The 17,622-nt window shown below is 40.6% G+C and overlaps 1 protein-coding gene across 7 annotated transcripts in view; it reads right to left on the reverse strand.

Annotated features, from left to right (window-relative positions):
* Positions 1 to 8,613: 8,613 nt before the first annotated feature.
* Positions 8,614 to 17,622, reverse strand: part of TTC13 (tetratricopeptide repeat domain 13) — a 74,316-nt gene continuing 65,307 nt past the window's right edge. For all 7 annotated transcript variants that reach the window (XM_012738197.2, XM_020281726.2, XM_075995456.1 and 4 more), the window contains 3 exons: positions 11,394 to 11,472; positions 11,164 to 11,243; positions 8,614 to 9,385 (listed from right to left, as the gene is read on the reverse strand). In XM_012738197.2, the coding sequence (XP_012593651.2) occupies positions 9,271 to 9,385; positions 11,164 to 11,243; positions 11,394 to 11,472 (274 nt within the window). In that variant the 3' untranslated portion in view covers positions 8,614 to 9,270. The remainder of the gene's footprint in view (positions 9,386 to 11,163; positions 11,244 to 11,393; positions 11,473 to 17,622) is intronic.

Genomic DNA, 17,622 nt, shown 5'->3' on the forward strand with positions numbered 1-17,622 from the left:
ATCAAGAAAGTTACATTTCAGAAATATTAGTTATGTTCCCGTATCAATAAATAATAGCTAGATGGGCTCAGCTATTCCAATCCCCTTTAAACCAGAGTCAGAAAAGGCAAAACCCCTACTTTCCACATATCATACATTTGGGGGGAAATCAAAGAACCTCCTGAGGTTCATCTTATCTATTTGATATAAATTTTCATCTAAACAGCCCTAAGTGCTTTAGACACATTAGCATCTAGGTCCTCAAAATATCCCTCTTGAGAAGAAAGCCATTAAATTTCCTTCACCTGATGGTTAGGGAAACAAGTATAGAGACAGAGAAAAGAAGCTCACGAAATACATCAGTGTTAAGAGACGGGAATAAAACTCAGAGCCTGGATATCTCTAACTAGTGTGCCATGACAGTAGATTATACACACTTAATTCATTCATTCATTCTGAGTTCTCTCTCCACTCACTGCCGGGGATGGGGTGGAGGTGCAGGCAATGCAAGACTGTCTTTTCTGCCCTCTTCAGTGCCTCTTTCCTTGATACAGTGTTAAAACCAGGTAATATGATCACTCACCTGATTTTAGGTTCTTCTGAAGGTGCTTGCTTGTATGGATAATTGTTGAATTTGGTGTTGGTGTGTGTGTGTAGGAGGGGGGGAATGACCACTGGAGGTTTCTATTCAACCTTCTTGCTCTGCCCCCAGGACTGCCTCCAACTTGTGACATTAAAAACAGAATAAGTATTTGTCAGTGGGAGCCAAAGAACAAAAAGGAATTCGAAAGGCCTTTCCCCAGAGTGCTTCTGAGTCTTGCTTTTCTGCTCTGAGGAGGCAGGAAAAGGTGCCAAGTTTAGATTGGGAAATTATTTCAGCCCTGTGCCCAACATTGTCTGGTTTGAGGAAAGCAAGAACCAGGAACTGTATTATTCTACTGGCCAGTTTTTCTTGGCTGGTTTCTCTCTTTCTAACCACCCCTCCATCTGCCACTTGGTATTCAAAATGCAGAGGTCTTTTGATGCAGGTCTTTATCAGTGTAAAAATATTTGTGGTTACAAGCAAATGCATGAAAAAAAAAGTGAAGTTACTTTGAATTGGCTCTAATTTTTCTGCATCTTCTCAAATTATCTCATCAGTTAGAAAAAACTTGATTTAAGGATTTGTAATTGGCTCACTATACAACAAATCAACGTTTTAAAGGTGTAAAAACTCTGTAGATGATTTAGTTTTACACTTTCCTTTTCCAGATAAACTAAGACTGGAGAGATGAAGTGACTTGCTTGATGGCAGCAGGATTGGTTTGGAACCCATGTGTCCTGGTCATACCCTTTCCTCCTTCTAGAGTTTCAGGGCATCCCTGATTCTGGAATCCCGTAGGTCTCTCTGTCAGGGACTTGAGGGTGTGCTAGTGCTGGCATGTGGCACAAGCACTTCCCACTCTGTTCTCCTGTCTACCTGCATGCACACCTGAGAACCTTGCGGATGATGTCACCAGACTTCATTGTCGGAAAGGTACCGATAGTCCTGATGTGATTCTCCCAAGTCAGCAATCATTCATGAGCCTTACGAATGGTAAACATCTTAGCTTTGGATTATCTAATAAAAATAAGAGGTACATGCCAAAGTCAGCAGTGTGGAGGTTCAAGTCAACTGGTCCAATGCTGCATCTTCTATGGGGTCTCTCCCAAGTTTTCTCAGGCAGAACCACTCCCTGTTCTTCTGTTCCCACATAGATTTCTTAGGCTGTCTTAGGACCTAATTTGTGGACACTTCCCTATTAGGACTGTAAGCTCCTTCTGGAAAGGGTTACTGTTTTACTCAACTATATTTCCAACATCTAGAACATAGACAGCTTGTCCTCAAATAGTTGCTGAGTCCAAACTATGGCTGGCTGGGTCTGGAAGGTGCCACGTGGACCAAACAGAAATATAAATGAACTTTCACAATCACCCAACAAAAGGTCGCTTACAGTCAGGGGCACCATATGAATTATCATCCAAGCCAGGATACTTTTGAATGAAAAGTGGCACTATTAAATAACTACTGTAGGACAGTAGGCATAAATGAGGATTGTTCTGAGTATACTGATGTATGGCTATACTCCTTGTCATCTAGCTTTGAAAATTTTACCTTTGGAAATGATGTCTAATAAGAAAAGAAACATTAAGTAAATGCATGACTTGAAACCACTAAAAGAAGAGAGGTCTGTTAAACAAAATAAAATGACTACATTCTATCAAAGTATATTGGAGAACTAGGGGAATGTTAGTCCAGAAATTGCCGATCCTTTGTTATGGTTTAGACGGGTTATCACATGAATCCACCCCATGGCACAACAGATTGGTCTAAGTGGTCACCTGACCTGAGTTGGCCCAATCAGAGTCCTTTCCCTGAGATTCTGGGACAGGAACTGGGAAGGATGGGCTGGCTGTCTGTGGGGCCCAGTAGCCCTGCACCCACCAGGTGGGGAGAAGAGGTTTGCAGAGCAGAGAGGAGCAGAAAGGAGAGACAGAGAGACAGGCCCCGTTTGACACAGCAAACATTCTAAGGCCCAGAGAAGAGTATAAATGGACCCACATGTTATATGTCTACAGATTTGGAAGTTATGAATCCATTGTCAAATAAAATATGTTCTGTCTTCCCACCTTACTAAATACATCTTTATAACCAAAAAAAAAAAAAAGTGGATACAGAACATATGTAAGACTACAGGTCTTATATATCTGAAAGTTTGCAAAATGCCAGAGACAACTGAATTGAATCATTATTACCTCGCTGGTGCTCTCAATAGGCTGTGAAGTATGCCTAAGATGTACCTGATTCATAAATCATATTAATTCCATAAAATACACCATTTTTGCCTTCATTTCAGCAAATCACTAATGTGATTATATTCAAGCTTTTGACTTAATTTTTGCTCTACCAGTAATAATCTACAGGATTAAAAAATAAGATAAAATTATAGTCAAAATATACAAAATTTGAATATATTTTTTAAAAATTTAAAATGTAAACATTTTAAAGTGTTTTTGCTTTTAAAGTGTTCAATAATATTATCCATTAAAGTTAAAGACTATATACAAATTATAATTTATAAATATTAAATTAAAAATCAAACTTTTAAATAAAAGCTGAATTTTAATTTAATTTTAAAATATAATTTTAATTTTAAATATAAAAATTTTTTGCAATTTTAGCATTTGGTGTCCACCCAGTTGCCAGTGTAAAGCATGATTGGCATCATGATTCACGCATGTTGTGACCACACCTACATATCTTAATAGTTACCATGTGCAACTGTCACATAGGCCATGCTAATTCATGAGAACCTCCTTTTTTTTTTTTTTTTTTGAGACAGAGTCTCGCTTTGTTGCCCAGGCTAGAGTGCCATGGCGTCAGCCTAGCTAACAGCAACCTCAAACTCCTGGGCTCAAGCGATCCTCCTGCCTCAGCCTCCCGAGTAGCTGGGACTACAGGCATGTGCCACCATGCCCGGCTAATTTTTTTCTATATTTATTAGTTGGCCAATTAATTTCTTTCTATTTGTAGTAGAGACGGGGTCTCGCTCTTGCTCAGGCTGGTTTCGAACTCCTTACCTCGAGCAATCTGCTCGCCTCGGCCTCCCAGAGTGCTAGGATTACAGGCGTGAGCCACCGCGCCCGGCATATTAATTTAAATTCTGATCCTAATAGGTGACAATTCTCAGTCTCTGACAAGATTACAAATAAGCCTTGACAAATTTGTTCATTCTGACATGATCTCTAGAGTTGCACTAAATAACAAGCCAAGCCATATGGTCCCATGATGGATGACAGCTGGAACATGGTCTAATAACATGGTGGCATTTCTACCTGGCAGATGGCTGGAAGCCACCAGTCTACTTGATGACAGGTTTGTTTGACTTAGTAAGTGGAAGGATACCTAAGGGTTAAGGCCAAATGTGCTGCAGTCAAATTCCCAATGGTTCTGCCACCACTGCCCAGCACTGAGCATGTGGCGAGCGCTGTGACAGGTAAGTCACTTCTGCCACCTGAGCCTGTTTCTTTGTCACCAAAGTGGGTATAATACTAGTACTTTCCTCACAGGCAGCCCTTCCAAAGATTAAATGAGCTAACATTTAGCCCATATTGTAAGTGCTTAAAACACGTTAGCTCCGAAAGGGCCCCAGTCCCTGGAGAGGGAGGCGTCCGGCTGCAGCTGTCCCCCACGCACAGGGAAGATGGCAGCAGGCTTTGTGAGTAGCCCACGCCGGTGTGGCATCTGAGAACAGTGCAGCAGGGGCCACAGGGGTGCCTCGATGATGACCAAAAGCAGTTTCACCGAGTTCTGCACGGTGCCAGGTGGCCAGGGGCTCTGGAGGTTGAGAGGTCAGCAGATGGGACAGAGAAGGCAGTGCTCTGTTGGCCAGTAGTCTTGGGCAGACAGTGGTCACCCATCACCAGTGGCCACAGCACCACGGAGGCTGCTGCCCTAGACAGGAAGCAGGAGCTAAACCTCAGCGTGGGGACATCAGGACCAAGGCCTGCAGGCAGCCAAGATGCCCAGCTTAGGACGTCAGACTGTTCCCAGAAGGCAAAGAGAACTGAGCTGGGAGCTTACACAAGGCAGTTTAAAACTGGACACGTCTGAGTCACCTTGCATAGGCACAGGTTAAATTCTCTACGACCAGTAGAAGACACCGACGTCTCTATATATTCAAGCAGTTACAGAGACTTATTTGTTGCATATATATTTGTGCACCCAACTTTTTGTAAACTACTATAACTGGTAAAATTTGTTTGCGACATGTAGAAATAAAGGGATTTTAGATTTATGGGAACATAGTTTGAAGAAAAAAGGGACTAGCATAGCTCTAATCACAACTGTAATATTACTCAAGGACATGCTTGGTTTCATGATGCAAGTTGGGGGAAAAAAATCACTGGTGCAGCAAGGTAGGTTTTCATGACACCTTAGTTTGATGTTTCTCAGGTATGGTTCCTGGGCCACCTGGGTGTGACTCACCTGAGGCACTGGTGAAGACACTGGTTTTTACCCTAAACCCCTCAAAACCCTTGCTTAAGACCACAGGGACTACCATACTAACGACCGTCCAATGCAGCTGTGTGGGAGGGCTCTTTCTGTTTTGAGGGTAGCAGTGCTATCTGATGGAATGTTCTTTGATGCAGGGACTGTTCTGTATCCGCTGTCCAATGTGGTAGCCACATGTGGCTACCGAGCACTTGAAAGGCTGCTGGGAGACTGAGGAACAAGCATTTAATTTTAATTTTAATGAGTTGAAATGTAAGTAGCTTGGGCTTGGGGCGAACAGTAGAGATGGTTGGACACGAACAGATCTGGGATATTCTTAGAGGTGAACTGAGTGGTGATCATTTGGAAACTGAGGAAGGGCCAGTGCAGACTCAGGAGGCCGCTGGGTTTCTGGCTGAAGCTGCTGAGTGGAGAGGGGGCCATGCCTGATGAAGGGAAGAGCGGGGGCAGCAACAGATTTGGGGCAAGGAATTCAAGCTCCATCACAGACGTTGTCAGGTGTTCATGAACATAGTCAAATCCTGCTGGCCAGGGACACTCTGGGCTTCTGCAGGTGGTTTTGCTCATCTCTCCTCTGATGCCTGTAATTCTCACTCCCTGGCTTACAAATTATCAGAGGGTCATGATGGCAGACTTGGGGGAGGTCAGTTTCTCATCCCTTACATACTTTCTACACCAAAGAGATTCCACACTAAAATTCCTAGCGTAGTATCAAATTTTGATCTAGAAGGCTTAAGTTAGTTTTCCGAAAGTTTTAACATCTTGATTCATAGGAGCAATTTTATCAATAGAACTGTGACATTGTGGGACAATGAGAAATATACTTCTGCCCCCTGCCCTCCGGTTCCTGGCACAGAGCTCCTAAAACCCGTGGAATTCCGAGTCACTGGAGTGAGAGGATCATCCGTTGTTCTTCATAACAAGCACTTTCGACTACCCCCTGGGTTTATGCGATGGGGTGACACTGGAATGATGGAGGCCAGAGGCCAGAGCTTAGAGGGTCAGAACTGTCAGCCTCCACTCCCAGCCTCCGGGGAGGAAAGACTGGCTGGGAATTGAGTTGATTACCGACAGCCAGTGATTTAATGAACTGTGTGTACGTAATGGGACCTCCATAAAACACCCTAAGTGGAGGGGTTTGGAGAGCTTTTGGGGTGGTGAGCACATGGAGGCGCGGGGAAGTCAGAGCACCTCAGACACGCTCTGTTTCCAGGCCACACACAGAGCAGGAGGCAGAGCAGGCTAAGGGCATCAGATGTGCTGGGATCCTGGTTCTCACACCAGAAGCCAGCAGGATGAGGGCAGCCGACTAGATGGAAACCAAGCACCGACAAAACAAGTCTCATTTCCTCAGAATGATCAAAAGGTTTCATATAAAAGCAAACCTAATTCTAACTTTTAAGAAAAAGATTTATGTTAAAAAAAAAAAAAAAAAAGCTTTACACAGAGGACAACTCTGGCTGATGTTTAGGTGTGATTTTTCAATTTTACAGAAGATGTGATGAAAGAATCTTAAGTATCATCACGCAAGAATGCATTCCATATTTTCATGGCCTTCCTGAGATAAAGATAAGAACCCTCAAAACTGGATTTGAGGGAGCGCCCGCAGGTGGCACCTTCCCGGCCACCAGATAAAACTGCTTATAACTTTTTGTTCAGACCACGGTCAACTTGGCCCAACGACTGGGACCTAGGGCAGAAGATGGGATGTTTCCCCAGGACATCTTTCAGTCACGGATTTCCCAGCATTCCCAACAATGTTATAATCACATTACTTACATGAGGAAAAATTCGACTATTAAAATAAAAATTACAACATAGTAAGTTTGAGCTGATCAACCTAGTGGCAAGAAAAATATATTATAATTTTGGGGTGCTATCAACTGAATATCTGTGTCCCCAACCCCCAATCCATATGTTGAACCCCTAACTCCCAGTGTGACAGTGTAATATTTGGAGGTGGGGCCAGTGTCCTTATAACAAAAGGGGGAGACACCAGGTCCCTTTCTGTCTCTCGCCATGTGAAGATGCAGCTAGAAGGTGCCATCTATGAGGAACGGGCTCTCAACAGACATCAAATCTGTTGATACCTTGATTTTGAACCCTCCAGAATTGTGAGAAATAAATGTCTCTTGTTTAAACCACCCAGCGTATGGTATTTTGTTAAGTAGCCCAAAATGACTAAGCCATGAGGTTTAGACACACTCTGTCACACCTTAGAAAAGTCAACTTATTTATTTGGGCCGTTTCCCTAATTGAAAAACAGGCATCTCACACTTTAAAATCATAGAGCAAAGAAAAGTCCCTAATAAAATGGAAGGATTTTGATTTTAAGATGATAAACAAAAAAGAGGGAAAAGTTTTAAAAAAACCTATTCATTTCTACTCTGTTTAATCTCTGCAATTCTCATCTTGCTTTGCAATCCTGCAGGGTGTATCTGAATGCAGCTCCTCTGTGCCTGGAAGTTCAACCAGAGCTTTGGGGAGGAAAACTGAACTCGGATTACACAGGACCACGCACCATCCGCGCTGCAGAGCTGCACGCTGGACTCGGAATCAGAAGACACTCCTTCAGGTCCATTTGCTCACTATTAGCATTAGTGATTTCTCTAAGCCTCACTTCCCTTATTTGTAACATATATAAAGGGTGGGCCATTTTTAGTCAAAACAGGATGAAGTTAAGGGTGCAAAGAAACTTAAAAGGAATCTGATAGACATACAAAGATTTTGCACGGTACAGTGTTAAGGGTTCTGAATCCCCATAAGAGCCAGGGAATTGAAGCCTTGGTTCTCCAAGCCCCCAGTGGGGCAGGGCAGGCCGTGGGGTCAGAGAGGACCGGTTAGGAATCCCCGCATCACCGCCCCAACAGCAGGGTGAGCTTGGAGAGCCATTAATCTCCCAAAGCCTCAACTCCCTTACCTGTAACACAGAAGTAAAGATGCTCATTTTTTTTTTTTTTTTTTTTTGAGTGCAGCATTAGTCTCAGGAGAAAACTGATCTGTGGACAATGAAATCTGTTTATAAAATGAGATGTGCCTAACGCTTTACAGCATTCTCCCCTCCTCCTTTGGTGGTAGCCCAGACGAGACGAGAACACGAGCCCCATCCTCGTGGCTGTTTTGAAGCTCATGTGGGTACCAGAACAGCACCTGCCCATAGGGCGACTCCACGGCTGTTGGAAATCAATTAGGCAGGACACTTGCTACCGAGACTCACAGATAACTCTGCTAGTGACCAGTGCTAGGAAATCACCGTGAGCACAGTCTTCTAAATATGGGACATGGTTATGCTACTCTAACGTAAACTTTCAAGAAAAAAACTACATAACAGAAAGTAGCAAATAGTTTGTTTTTGACTTTTTTTTTAAAGAACAAGTCTCACTCTGTTGCACGAGCTAGAGTGCCGTGGCGTCAGCCTGGCTCACAGCAACCTCAAACTCCTGGCCTCAAGTGATCCTCCTGCCTCAGCCTCCCGAGTAGCTGGGACTACAGTCTTGAGCCACCACACCTGGCTAATTATATATATACACACACACACATATATATCTATATATACATATATATATAGAAACTAGCCCACACAATAAAAACATACATAATCCAGTGCCAAAAACTGGTGATTTATAGAAATCACCCCAGTTTATTTTTTTCCAACAGAGAAAAAAAATAATGGTTCGATAATTCAGTGTTTGGGACATTGGTGAATACTGTTTGTATCGTTCAAAACAAGCGTCCTTGGCTGGGTGACACATACTGACGGCCCAGGAATCTTCCGTAGTTCAAATAAAACGGAGAACCCACACAGGGAGATTATGTGAGTTAAAAAAAAAAAAAAGATACCCTATTACAATGTACCTAAAAAGAAAGTCTTTGAAAAATAAAGGAATGAAAACACTCCTATTTGGTTGTTGGTTTTGTTCATCTTCATTATTAATTTTTGGTTGTTCAAGAGAACTTTTCTTTTGCTGTAAGGAAGGAGCTGTATGCTTTTTAAAGTGGAAACCAACAGGCCGCTGGCTAATACCTACACTTTTCCTCCCCGTCAAGTAGCTTTTTTCCCTCCCCACAGAAACCCTCTTTCATGATTTTTGTTACGGTTCGGGAAGGTAAAGAAAATGATTTCAAGTATTCAATTCCTATCAAAAGTCAGTATCAAAAGTAACAAAGGACCTAATTTCTTTATAATTCCGTGTTTTAAAAAATAACTTAAGAAGCAAGAGGTCCGGCCCTTTACTTGTATAAATACCACAGCGGAACTAGAGTTTCTTAAGACAAGGTGGCGAGGAGTCCGTGTTTAGCACCTCAATCATCGACCTCAGTGCTGGAAACGTCTCTGATACTGATGGCAGCGTCTTATAAGAAGGTGAAATGCTGAAGAACAAAAACACAAAGAAGGGGCATGAAAATTAACACAATTTTACAAAAAAAAAGGGGGGAGACAAAGCTTATATTTAGTTCTATTATTAGATTCACCCCTATGTGTATCACATCAGATGCTCTCAGAAAAGCAGGGAGGAGCCGTGAACAGACCAGAGCCTTCTCCAGCGATGGACGGGGGTATCAGTAGGCTCATGGCACCAGCCGCTCGGAATTCAAGTAGAACTTGGGAAAGGAGAATTAAACTCTGATTTACACACCGTGATGTACCACAGGTCCTGCTGTGGTACCTGCTGGACTTGGAGCCAGAAGACACAGGCTTCGGGTCCAGCTTTGCTCCTCGTTAGCTTTGGCTATTTCTCGAGGCCCTGCTTCCCTTATTTGTAACAACAGTGTTTGTAACTGAACGAGACGAGGTATGACAAAGTACACTGTGAAATGTTAACTGCACAACATAAGGTAGTGCTGTTATTCTTTCCTGAAAGAACTGTTGAAAGATTCGCGCTGTACAGTTATGTAAGGAATGGCAGCAGGCTCTTTGGCCACGTGGTCATACTACTGACACATGCAAACCAATAAAACCAGAACAAGAATGTACCGGGATTTGGTATAACTATTGAGAGGTTTTCATCACAGAGCTAAGGGCATCCTTACAAATTGAGCAACAGGGGACTACAGGCACAAATTTCTCCATTTTAAACAAGAGTACAAATTACCCAGTGAGCAATGACTCACGTGGCTCCTATGTCAAATAAAGGGGAAAGGCAAAACTGGGGGTAGTTGGGATATAAAAAACAAAGAGCAGGGGCAAGAATAAGTAAGGTCACATAGTGAGACTGGCTTATTCTTTATTAACTACTAAAGCATCTGAGAGTTCAATTTTACTAAGAGATCGTGGTCTGCTAGACCCCTTGCACACAATGACCGTCAGGGACAACTCCTGGCTGCTGGTCACTGCTCACACATACTCCCTGCTTAAATTATAATACAGTGCCAGCTTCTCAAAACTGAGTGTAATAAAATGCAATAAAATGCAATTCAGTAGGCTAAGGGCTACCACCCAGAGTAAGGTAAAATGGGTTCTGCCTACAGGTTCAAGTTCACTTTTTTTTTTTTTTTTTTGAGATAGAGTCTCGCTTTGTTGCCCAGGCTAGAGTGAGTGCTGTGGCGTCAGCCTAGCTCACAGCAACCTCACACTCCTGGGCTCAAGCGATCCTCCTGCCTCAGCCTCCCAAGTAGCTGGGACTACAGGCATGTGCCACCATGCCCGGCTAATTTTTTCTATATATATTAGTTGGCCAATTTATTTATTTCTATTTATAGTAGAGACGGGGTCTCACTCTTGCTCAGGCTGGTTTCGAACTCCTGACCTTGAGCAATCCTCCCGCCTCGGCCTCCCAGAGTGCTAGGATTACAGGCATGAGCCACTGCGCCCGGCCCAAGTTCACTCTTGAATACCACGCCTAAGAGTTGGGAATAAAGGGTAAACAAATGCCTGCTTATATCAATAAGACATTTGTAACATTTCTGTCACTATTTTCCTTATTTTTTTATTAATTGTTCACTTTTATCCACACACTCACCCTTAAAGGGTCTTATACACAACAGTAAAATGTTTTAACCTTGAACAGGTAGATTAAATTTGTTGTAGTAAATATTAACTTATAAAATGAGCATAACAATTCCAGTTTGCACAGAGCTCCAAAGTAACAGGAAGCCGCTTCCCTGCCCTAGTGGAAATGTCCCTTTGTCAGCCCTCATCAACCAGTTACCTTTTCAAGTTCATCCAGCTTTTGGCTATTTTGCTAAAGGCCTCTGAGCCAGGGGCTGTCATGGCTTCAAAGTCAACTAACTGCAAAAGAAAGAAATTTAGGAATGTCACTCAACACAGAGGAAAAAGTTACAGTTTGAGATGTGTTTAACTCACATACCTTAAAATAAAAATGCACAGACTGGGATTTAACACACAATCGAGCATTTTCCCCTTCCAGCTCCAACGTACCTTCCCTTTGGGAATTTTTCCTGCCACTTCTTTTCCACTTGCCATCAGTGCCCCCACGATGACCGAGTAAGCGATGACACTATTTAAATAAAGAACAACTGTCAAATCTGTCCTGCTCCATAAACAGTTATCATGTTAAATTTCACCATGGATTTTCCATCATAAAAGAAAAAATTTTACTTAAGAATTCTTTGGAATAAAAAATGTTTCATTAAACATGAGAATATCTCTACTTGTCTTAAAATATTTACTAATTTTATTAATTTAAGGGTAAACATCACCAACAACATTCCTTTTCTGAGGGACAAAAAAGTGTTTCCTTTTATTAGGAGTTCTTTTCCTACTTGTTTTTTCCTATTCTTGTAAAATAATATATTTTAAAATGTGCCCAATATTTTTAACAACTTCATAAAGCTTAGCTTTTTTTTAAAAAAAATTATTTTTAATTATTATGGGTACATAACAGTTGTATATCTTTATAGGGTACATATTATGTTTTGACACAGGCATACAATGTGAATTAAGCAAGTCAGAGTAATTGGGGTATCTATCACTTCAGTTATTTATCATTTCTTTGTGTTAGGAACATTCCAATTCCACTCTTTTAGTTATTTTAATGCATACCTTAACTTACTATTGATTATAGTCACTTTGTTATGCTATCCAATATTGTTCATTCTATCTAACTATATTTTTGCACCCATTGACTAACCTCACTTTATTCCCGGCTCCCCAATAACCCTTCCCAACCTCTGGTAACCATCATTCTACTCTCTGTCCCCATGTGATCTCTTGTTTCTAATATTTAGCTCCCACATATGAGTTGGAACATGCAAGATTTGTCTTTCTGTGCTTGGCTTATTTCACTTAACATAATGTCCTCCAGTCCCATCCATGCTGTTGCAAATGGCAGGATTTCATTCTTCTTTGTGGTTATATAATATTCCATTGTGTATATGCACCACAACTTCTTTGTCCATTCATACACTGATGGACACTTAGGTTAATTCCAAATCTTGGCTATTGTGAATGGTGCTGCAATAAACAGGGGAGTGCAGATATTGTTTTGATATGCTTAATTCCTCTCCTTCAGATGTATAGCAGTGGGATTGCTGGGTTATATGGCAGTTCTATTTGAAGTTTTTTGAGGAACCTCCATACTGTTCTCCATACTGGTTGCACTAATTTACATTCCTACCAACAGTGTACAATGGTTTCCTTTTTGCTATTTCCTCACCAGCATTTGTTATTGCCTTTTTGATAAAAACCATTTTAATTGGGGTGAGATGATATCTCATTATAGTTTTGATTTGCATTTCTCTGCAATAATGATGTTGAGTATTTTTTCATATATCCGTTGGCCATTTGTATGCCTTCTTTTCAGAAATGTCTATTCAGATCCTTTGCCCATTTTTAATCAGATTATTTCATTTTTTTTCCTAATGAGTTATTGGAGCTCCTTATATTCTAGTCATTAGTCCCTTGTCAGATGGGCAGTTTGCAAATATTTTCTGCCATTCTGTAGGTTCTCTGTTCCCTTTGTTGATTGTTTCCTCTGCTGTGCAGAAGCTTTTTAGCTTGATGTGATCCCATTTGTCCAAATTTGTTCTGGTTGCCACTGCTTTGGGGTATTACTCTTAGTCCTTGCCCAGATCAATATCTTGAAGCATTTCCCCAAATGTTTTCTTTAAGTAGTTTCATGTCTTAGATTTAAGTCTTTAATGCATTTCTATTTGATTTTTATATATAAGATAAGGGTCTAGTTTAGATATATGGGTCTAGTTTCATTCTTCTGCATGTGGATATCCAGTTTTCCCAGCACCATTTATTGAAGAGACTGTCCTTTCCCACTGTATGTTCTTGGCACCTTTGTCAAAGATAAGTTCACTCTAGATGTACAGATTTATTTCTAGATTCTTTACTCTGTTCCATTTATCTATTAATACATGGCTGTTTTTATGACAATACCATGCTTTTTCAGTCACCACAGCTCTGTAGCATAATCTGAAGTCAGGTAATATGATTCCTCCAGTTTTCTTCTTTTTACTCAGGATGCCTTTGGCTATTCTGGGTCTTTTGTGGCTCCATAAAAACCTGAGGATTATTTTTTCTATTTCTGTGAAGAATGTCATTGGTATTTTGATGGGGTTTCCATTGAATCTGTAGATTGACTGCTTTAATATGGACATTTTAACAATATTAATTCTTCCAATCCATGAGCATGGAGTATCTTTCCAATGTTTGTGTCCTCTTCAATTTCTTTCATCAATGTTTTATAGTTTTCATTGTAGAGATCATTCACTTCATTGAGTAAGTTTATTCCTAGGTATCTTACTTAATTTGTAGCTATTGTAAATGGGATTACTTTCTTGGTTTCTTTTTCAGACTGTTTACTGTTGGGATATAGAAATGCTACTGATTTTTGTATCCTGCAACTTTACTGAATTTATCAGTTGTAATAAGTTTGTCTGTAGAGTCTTTAGGTTTCTCTAAATGTAAGATCATATCGTCTGCAAATAAGGATAATTTGACTTCTTCCTTTCCAACCTGGATGCCCTTTACTTTCTTCTCTTCTCTGTTTGCTCCAGCTAGAATTTCTAGTACTATGTTGAATAACAGTGGTGAAAGTGGGCATCCTTGTCTTGTTCCAGATCTTAGAGGAAAGGCTTTCAGTTTTTCCCCATTCAGTATGATACTAGCAGTGGGTCTGTCATACACAGCTTTTATCGTGTTGAGGTAAGTTCCTTCTATACCCATTTTTTTGAGTTTTTATCATGAAGAGATGTTGAATTTCATCAAATGCTTTTTCAGCATCAATTGAAATAATCATATGGTTTTGTCCTTTGTTCTGTTGATATAAAGATGTATCACACTGATTGATTTGTGTATGTTCAACCATGCTTGTATCCCTGGGATGAATCCCACTTGATCGTGATGAATAATCCTTTTAATATGTTGTTGAATTCACATTGCTAGTATTTTGAGGATTTTTGTGTCTATGTTCATCAGATATTGGCTTATAGTTTTCTTTTTTTGTTGTTGTTGTGCCTCTGTCTGCTTTGGGCATCAGGGTGATATAGGCCTCGTAGAATGAGTCTGGGAGTATCCCCTCCTCCTCGATTTTTTGGAGTTTAAGCAGGATTGGTATTAGTCCTTTGAATGCTTGGTAGAATTCAGCAGTGAAGCCATTAGGTCCTAGGCTTTTCTTTGATGGGAGACATTTTATTATTACTTCTATCTCATTACTTGTTATTGGCTTATTCAGATTTTGGGTTTCTTCCTGGTTCAATCTTGGTAGGTTGTATGTGTCTAGGAATTTATCCATTTCCTCTAGATTTTCTAATTTATTGGCATATAGTTGCTCATAGCAGTCTGTAAGGATCTTTTGGATTTCTGCAGTATCAATTATAATGTCTCCCTTTTCATCTCTGATTTTATTTATTTCGGTCTTCTCTCTTTTTTCTTAGTCTGGCTAAAGGTGCATCAATTTTGTTTATATTTTCAAATATCCAACTTCTTGTTTCACTGATCTTTTATACTTTTTGGTTTCAATTTCATTTATTTCTGTTCTGATCTTTATTATTTCTTTTCTTCTACTAATTTTGGGTTTGGTTTGCTCTTGTTTTTCTAGTTCTTTGAGATGCATCATTATGTTGTTTATTTGAAGCTTTTCTACTTTTTTGATATAGCACTTATTGTTATAAACTTTCCTCTTATTACTGCTTTGGCTGTATCTCATAGTTTTTGAAATGTTGACTTTTCATTTTCACTTGTTTCAAGAAAGTTTTAAATTTCCTTCTTAATCTCTTTATTGACCCACTGGTCATTCAGGAGCATATTGTTTAATTTTCATGTCTTTCTATAGTTTCCAATGTTCCTTTTGTGATTGATTTCTAGTTATATTCCATTGTGGCTGGAGAAAATACTTGGTATGCCTTCAATTTTTTTGATTTTTAAAGACTTATTTTGTGACCTAACATATGGTTTATCCTTGAGAATGATCCATGAGCTGAGAAGAATGTGGACTCTGAAGCTGTTAGATGAAACATTCTGTAAATATCTACTAGGTCTATTTGGTTAAATGCAGTTTAAGTCCAATGTTTCTTTGTTGGTCTTCTGCCTGGATGATCTGTCCAATGCTGAAAGTGGAGTGTTGAGGTCTCCTATGATTCTTGTATTGGGGTCTATCTCTCTCTTTAACTCTGATAATATTTGCTTTATATATCTGGGTGTTGCAGTGTTGGGTGCATATATATTTGGAATTGTTATATACTCTTGCTGAATTGACTCCTTTATGTAATGACTTCATCTCTTTTTACATATTTGTCTTGGCATCTATTTTATCTGATAGAAGTATAGCTATTCCTGCTCTTTTATGGTTTCCATTTGCATGGAATATCTTTTTCTATCCCTTTATTTTCAGTCTATGTGTGTCTCTACAGGTAAAGTGGATTTCTTGCAGACAACATATAGTTGGTTCTTATTTTTTTTAATCCATTCAGCCACTGTATGTCTTTTGATTGGAATTTAGTCTGTTTACGTTCAACGTTATTGATAGGTAAGAACTGTCTACTGCCATGTTATTTGATTTCTGGTTGTTTTGTGGTCCTCCATGAGGCTTGGCTTCAAAATGCATATATATAATAAACTTTGTAAATATAAATATATTAATCTTATTTTTTAAGCATTAGCAATGTTGGCCTCCAAAGAAGAAAAGCAGAACATATTCTCAGAATGCACTAATAGCCTGGTGGTTTGTAGCTTTGGTGTGTGTGTGAACTACAGGGGCTCTATGAGGCTGAGGACATTGCAGGGTACCTTTGTCTGCTTGCTCAGGGGCTTGTGAGGCAAGGTTTCCTGCCCTAGTCACTCCAAGACAAGCATAGGGCAGTGGGTGCAGAGCTGGGGTAGAAGATGTTTGGAACAAATTGTGCTTGCACTCATGGCAAGAGGAGAGAGAAGGGGCTGGCTGCTTCTGGGTGGAGCGTGGATGGCAAAAGTTCACGGGACCCAGCATTGGCACCATTGAGTTGTGCTTTTCCAAGGACCAGTTGGCTTATGATAATAACAGATCTTGCCTTTGAGAGTGTACAGCCTAGCAGGGGTGACAGAATGGCACAGATACCTTGAGAGCAAGCTTCTAAGCGCCCTGAGTGGACACCAAGGAAAACAGGTTGAGTCGATTCCTCGGGTCACCTACCAAGGAAGACTTCACAGAGGCTACAGACACATGTGCTGCATCCTTAAGGACCCTGGGGCTGGGGGTGGAGGGGACAGAGGAGAAGGCAAGGAGGTGTGGTGGAGAGGGCTGGTGGAGGACCTGCAGGAGGGCCACAAGGGAAAAGAAAAGGCAGCTATAAAGAGGTGCCATGGCCAAGGCAAACTAGCACAGGGTAGAGACTGACACTGCACACTGAGCACAATGCCACCAAGCTCATACTTGAGCCAGTGGCTTTGGGAAGGTGCAGGAGAGAGGTTGGGCACAAAGAGGACAGGAACAAAGCTAGCCGCAGAGAGCTTAAGGAAGAGAGAAACAGAGGCAGGGAAGGCAGAATCCATAGGCTTTAGTACTGAACAGATATAGGGATGAGGGACAGAGGAGAGAACAATTGGAGCTACACTTCTTACAATGTCCTATGTCAGCCAACAGAGCTGCTGCAGGGAGGACGAGTGCAGGGAGTTCTGTGCTGTGCCCGCCTGGGTGGTCCACAGAGGTGGTGTGAACAGGCCTTACACACATTTGTTTAGTGGACGCAATTAGCAATAATTATGCTGATAATATTTATGTTCCTATTTAGTTTCAATGCCTTTTAAAAACTATAACCGCGTGTGTGATGCACACCACCGGGGGATTGGACACATGGGGGGGGGGGCAGGGGCAATATTTGTAACCCTAACAATATTTGTACCTCCATAATATGATGAAATAAAAAAAAAAAAGAATATTTATCTGTATGGTAATGCTAAGAAAAAAAAACTATAACCAAATTGACTACCATATTTAGGGGAATTTTACTTTCTGAAGCATTAATTAAAGATAAAGACATTCAACGGTATTATTTTTAGCCAAAACATCTCAAGTTTAAATATGTGCTAGCAATGGCAGTATGCATTTATTTACATGATTTACTGCACATAGTACTGGGAAGAAAGAGAATAAAATGAAAACTTTACAGATATATCCTTTGTTTTAATGACACCTAAAAAACTCCTGATGTACTTATACAAG

The sequence above is a fragment of the Microcebus murinus genome, chromosome 19, assembly GCF_040939455.1.
Source record: "Microcebus murinus isolate Inina chromosome 19, M.murinus_Inina_mat1.0, whole genome shotgun sequence".
Classification (NCBI taxonomy): Eukaryota; Metazoa; Chordata; class Mammalia; order Primates; family Cheirogaleidae; genus Microcebus; species Microcebus murinus.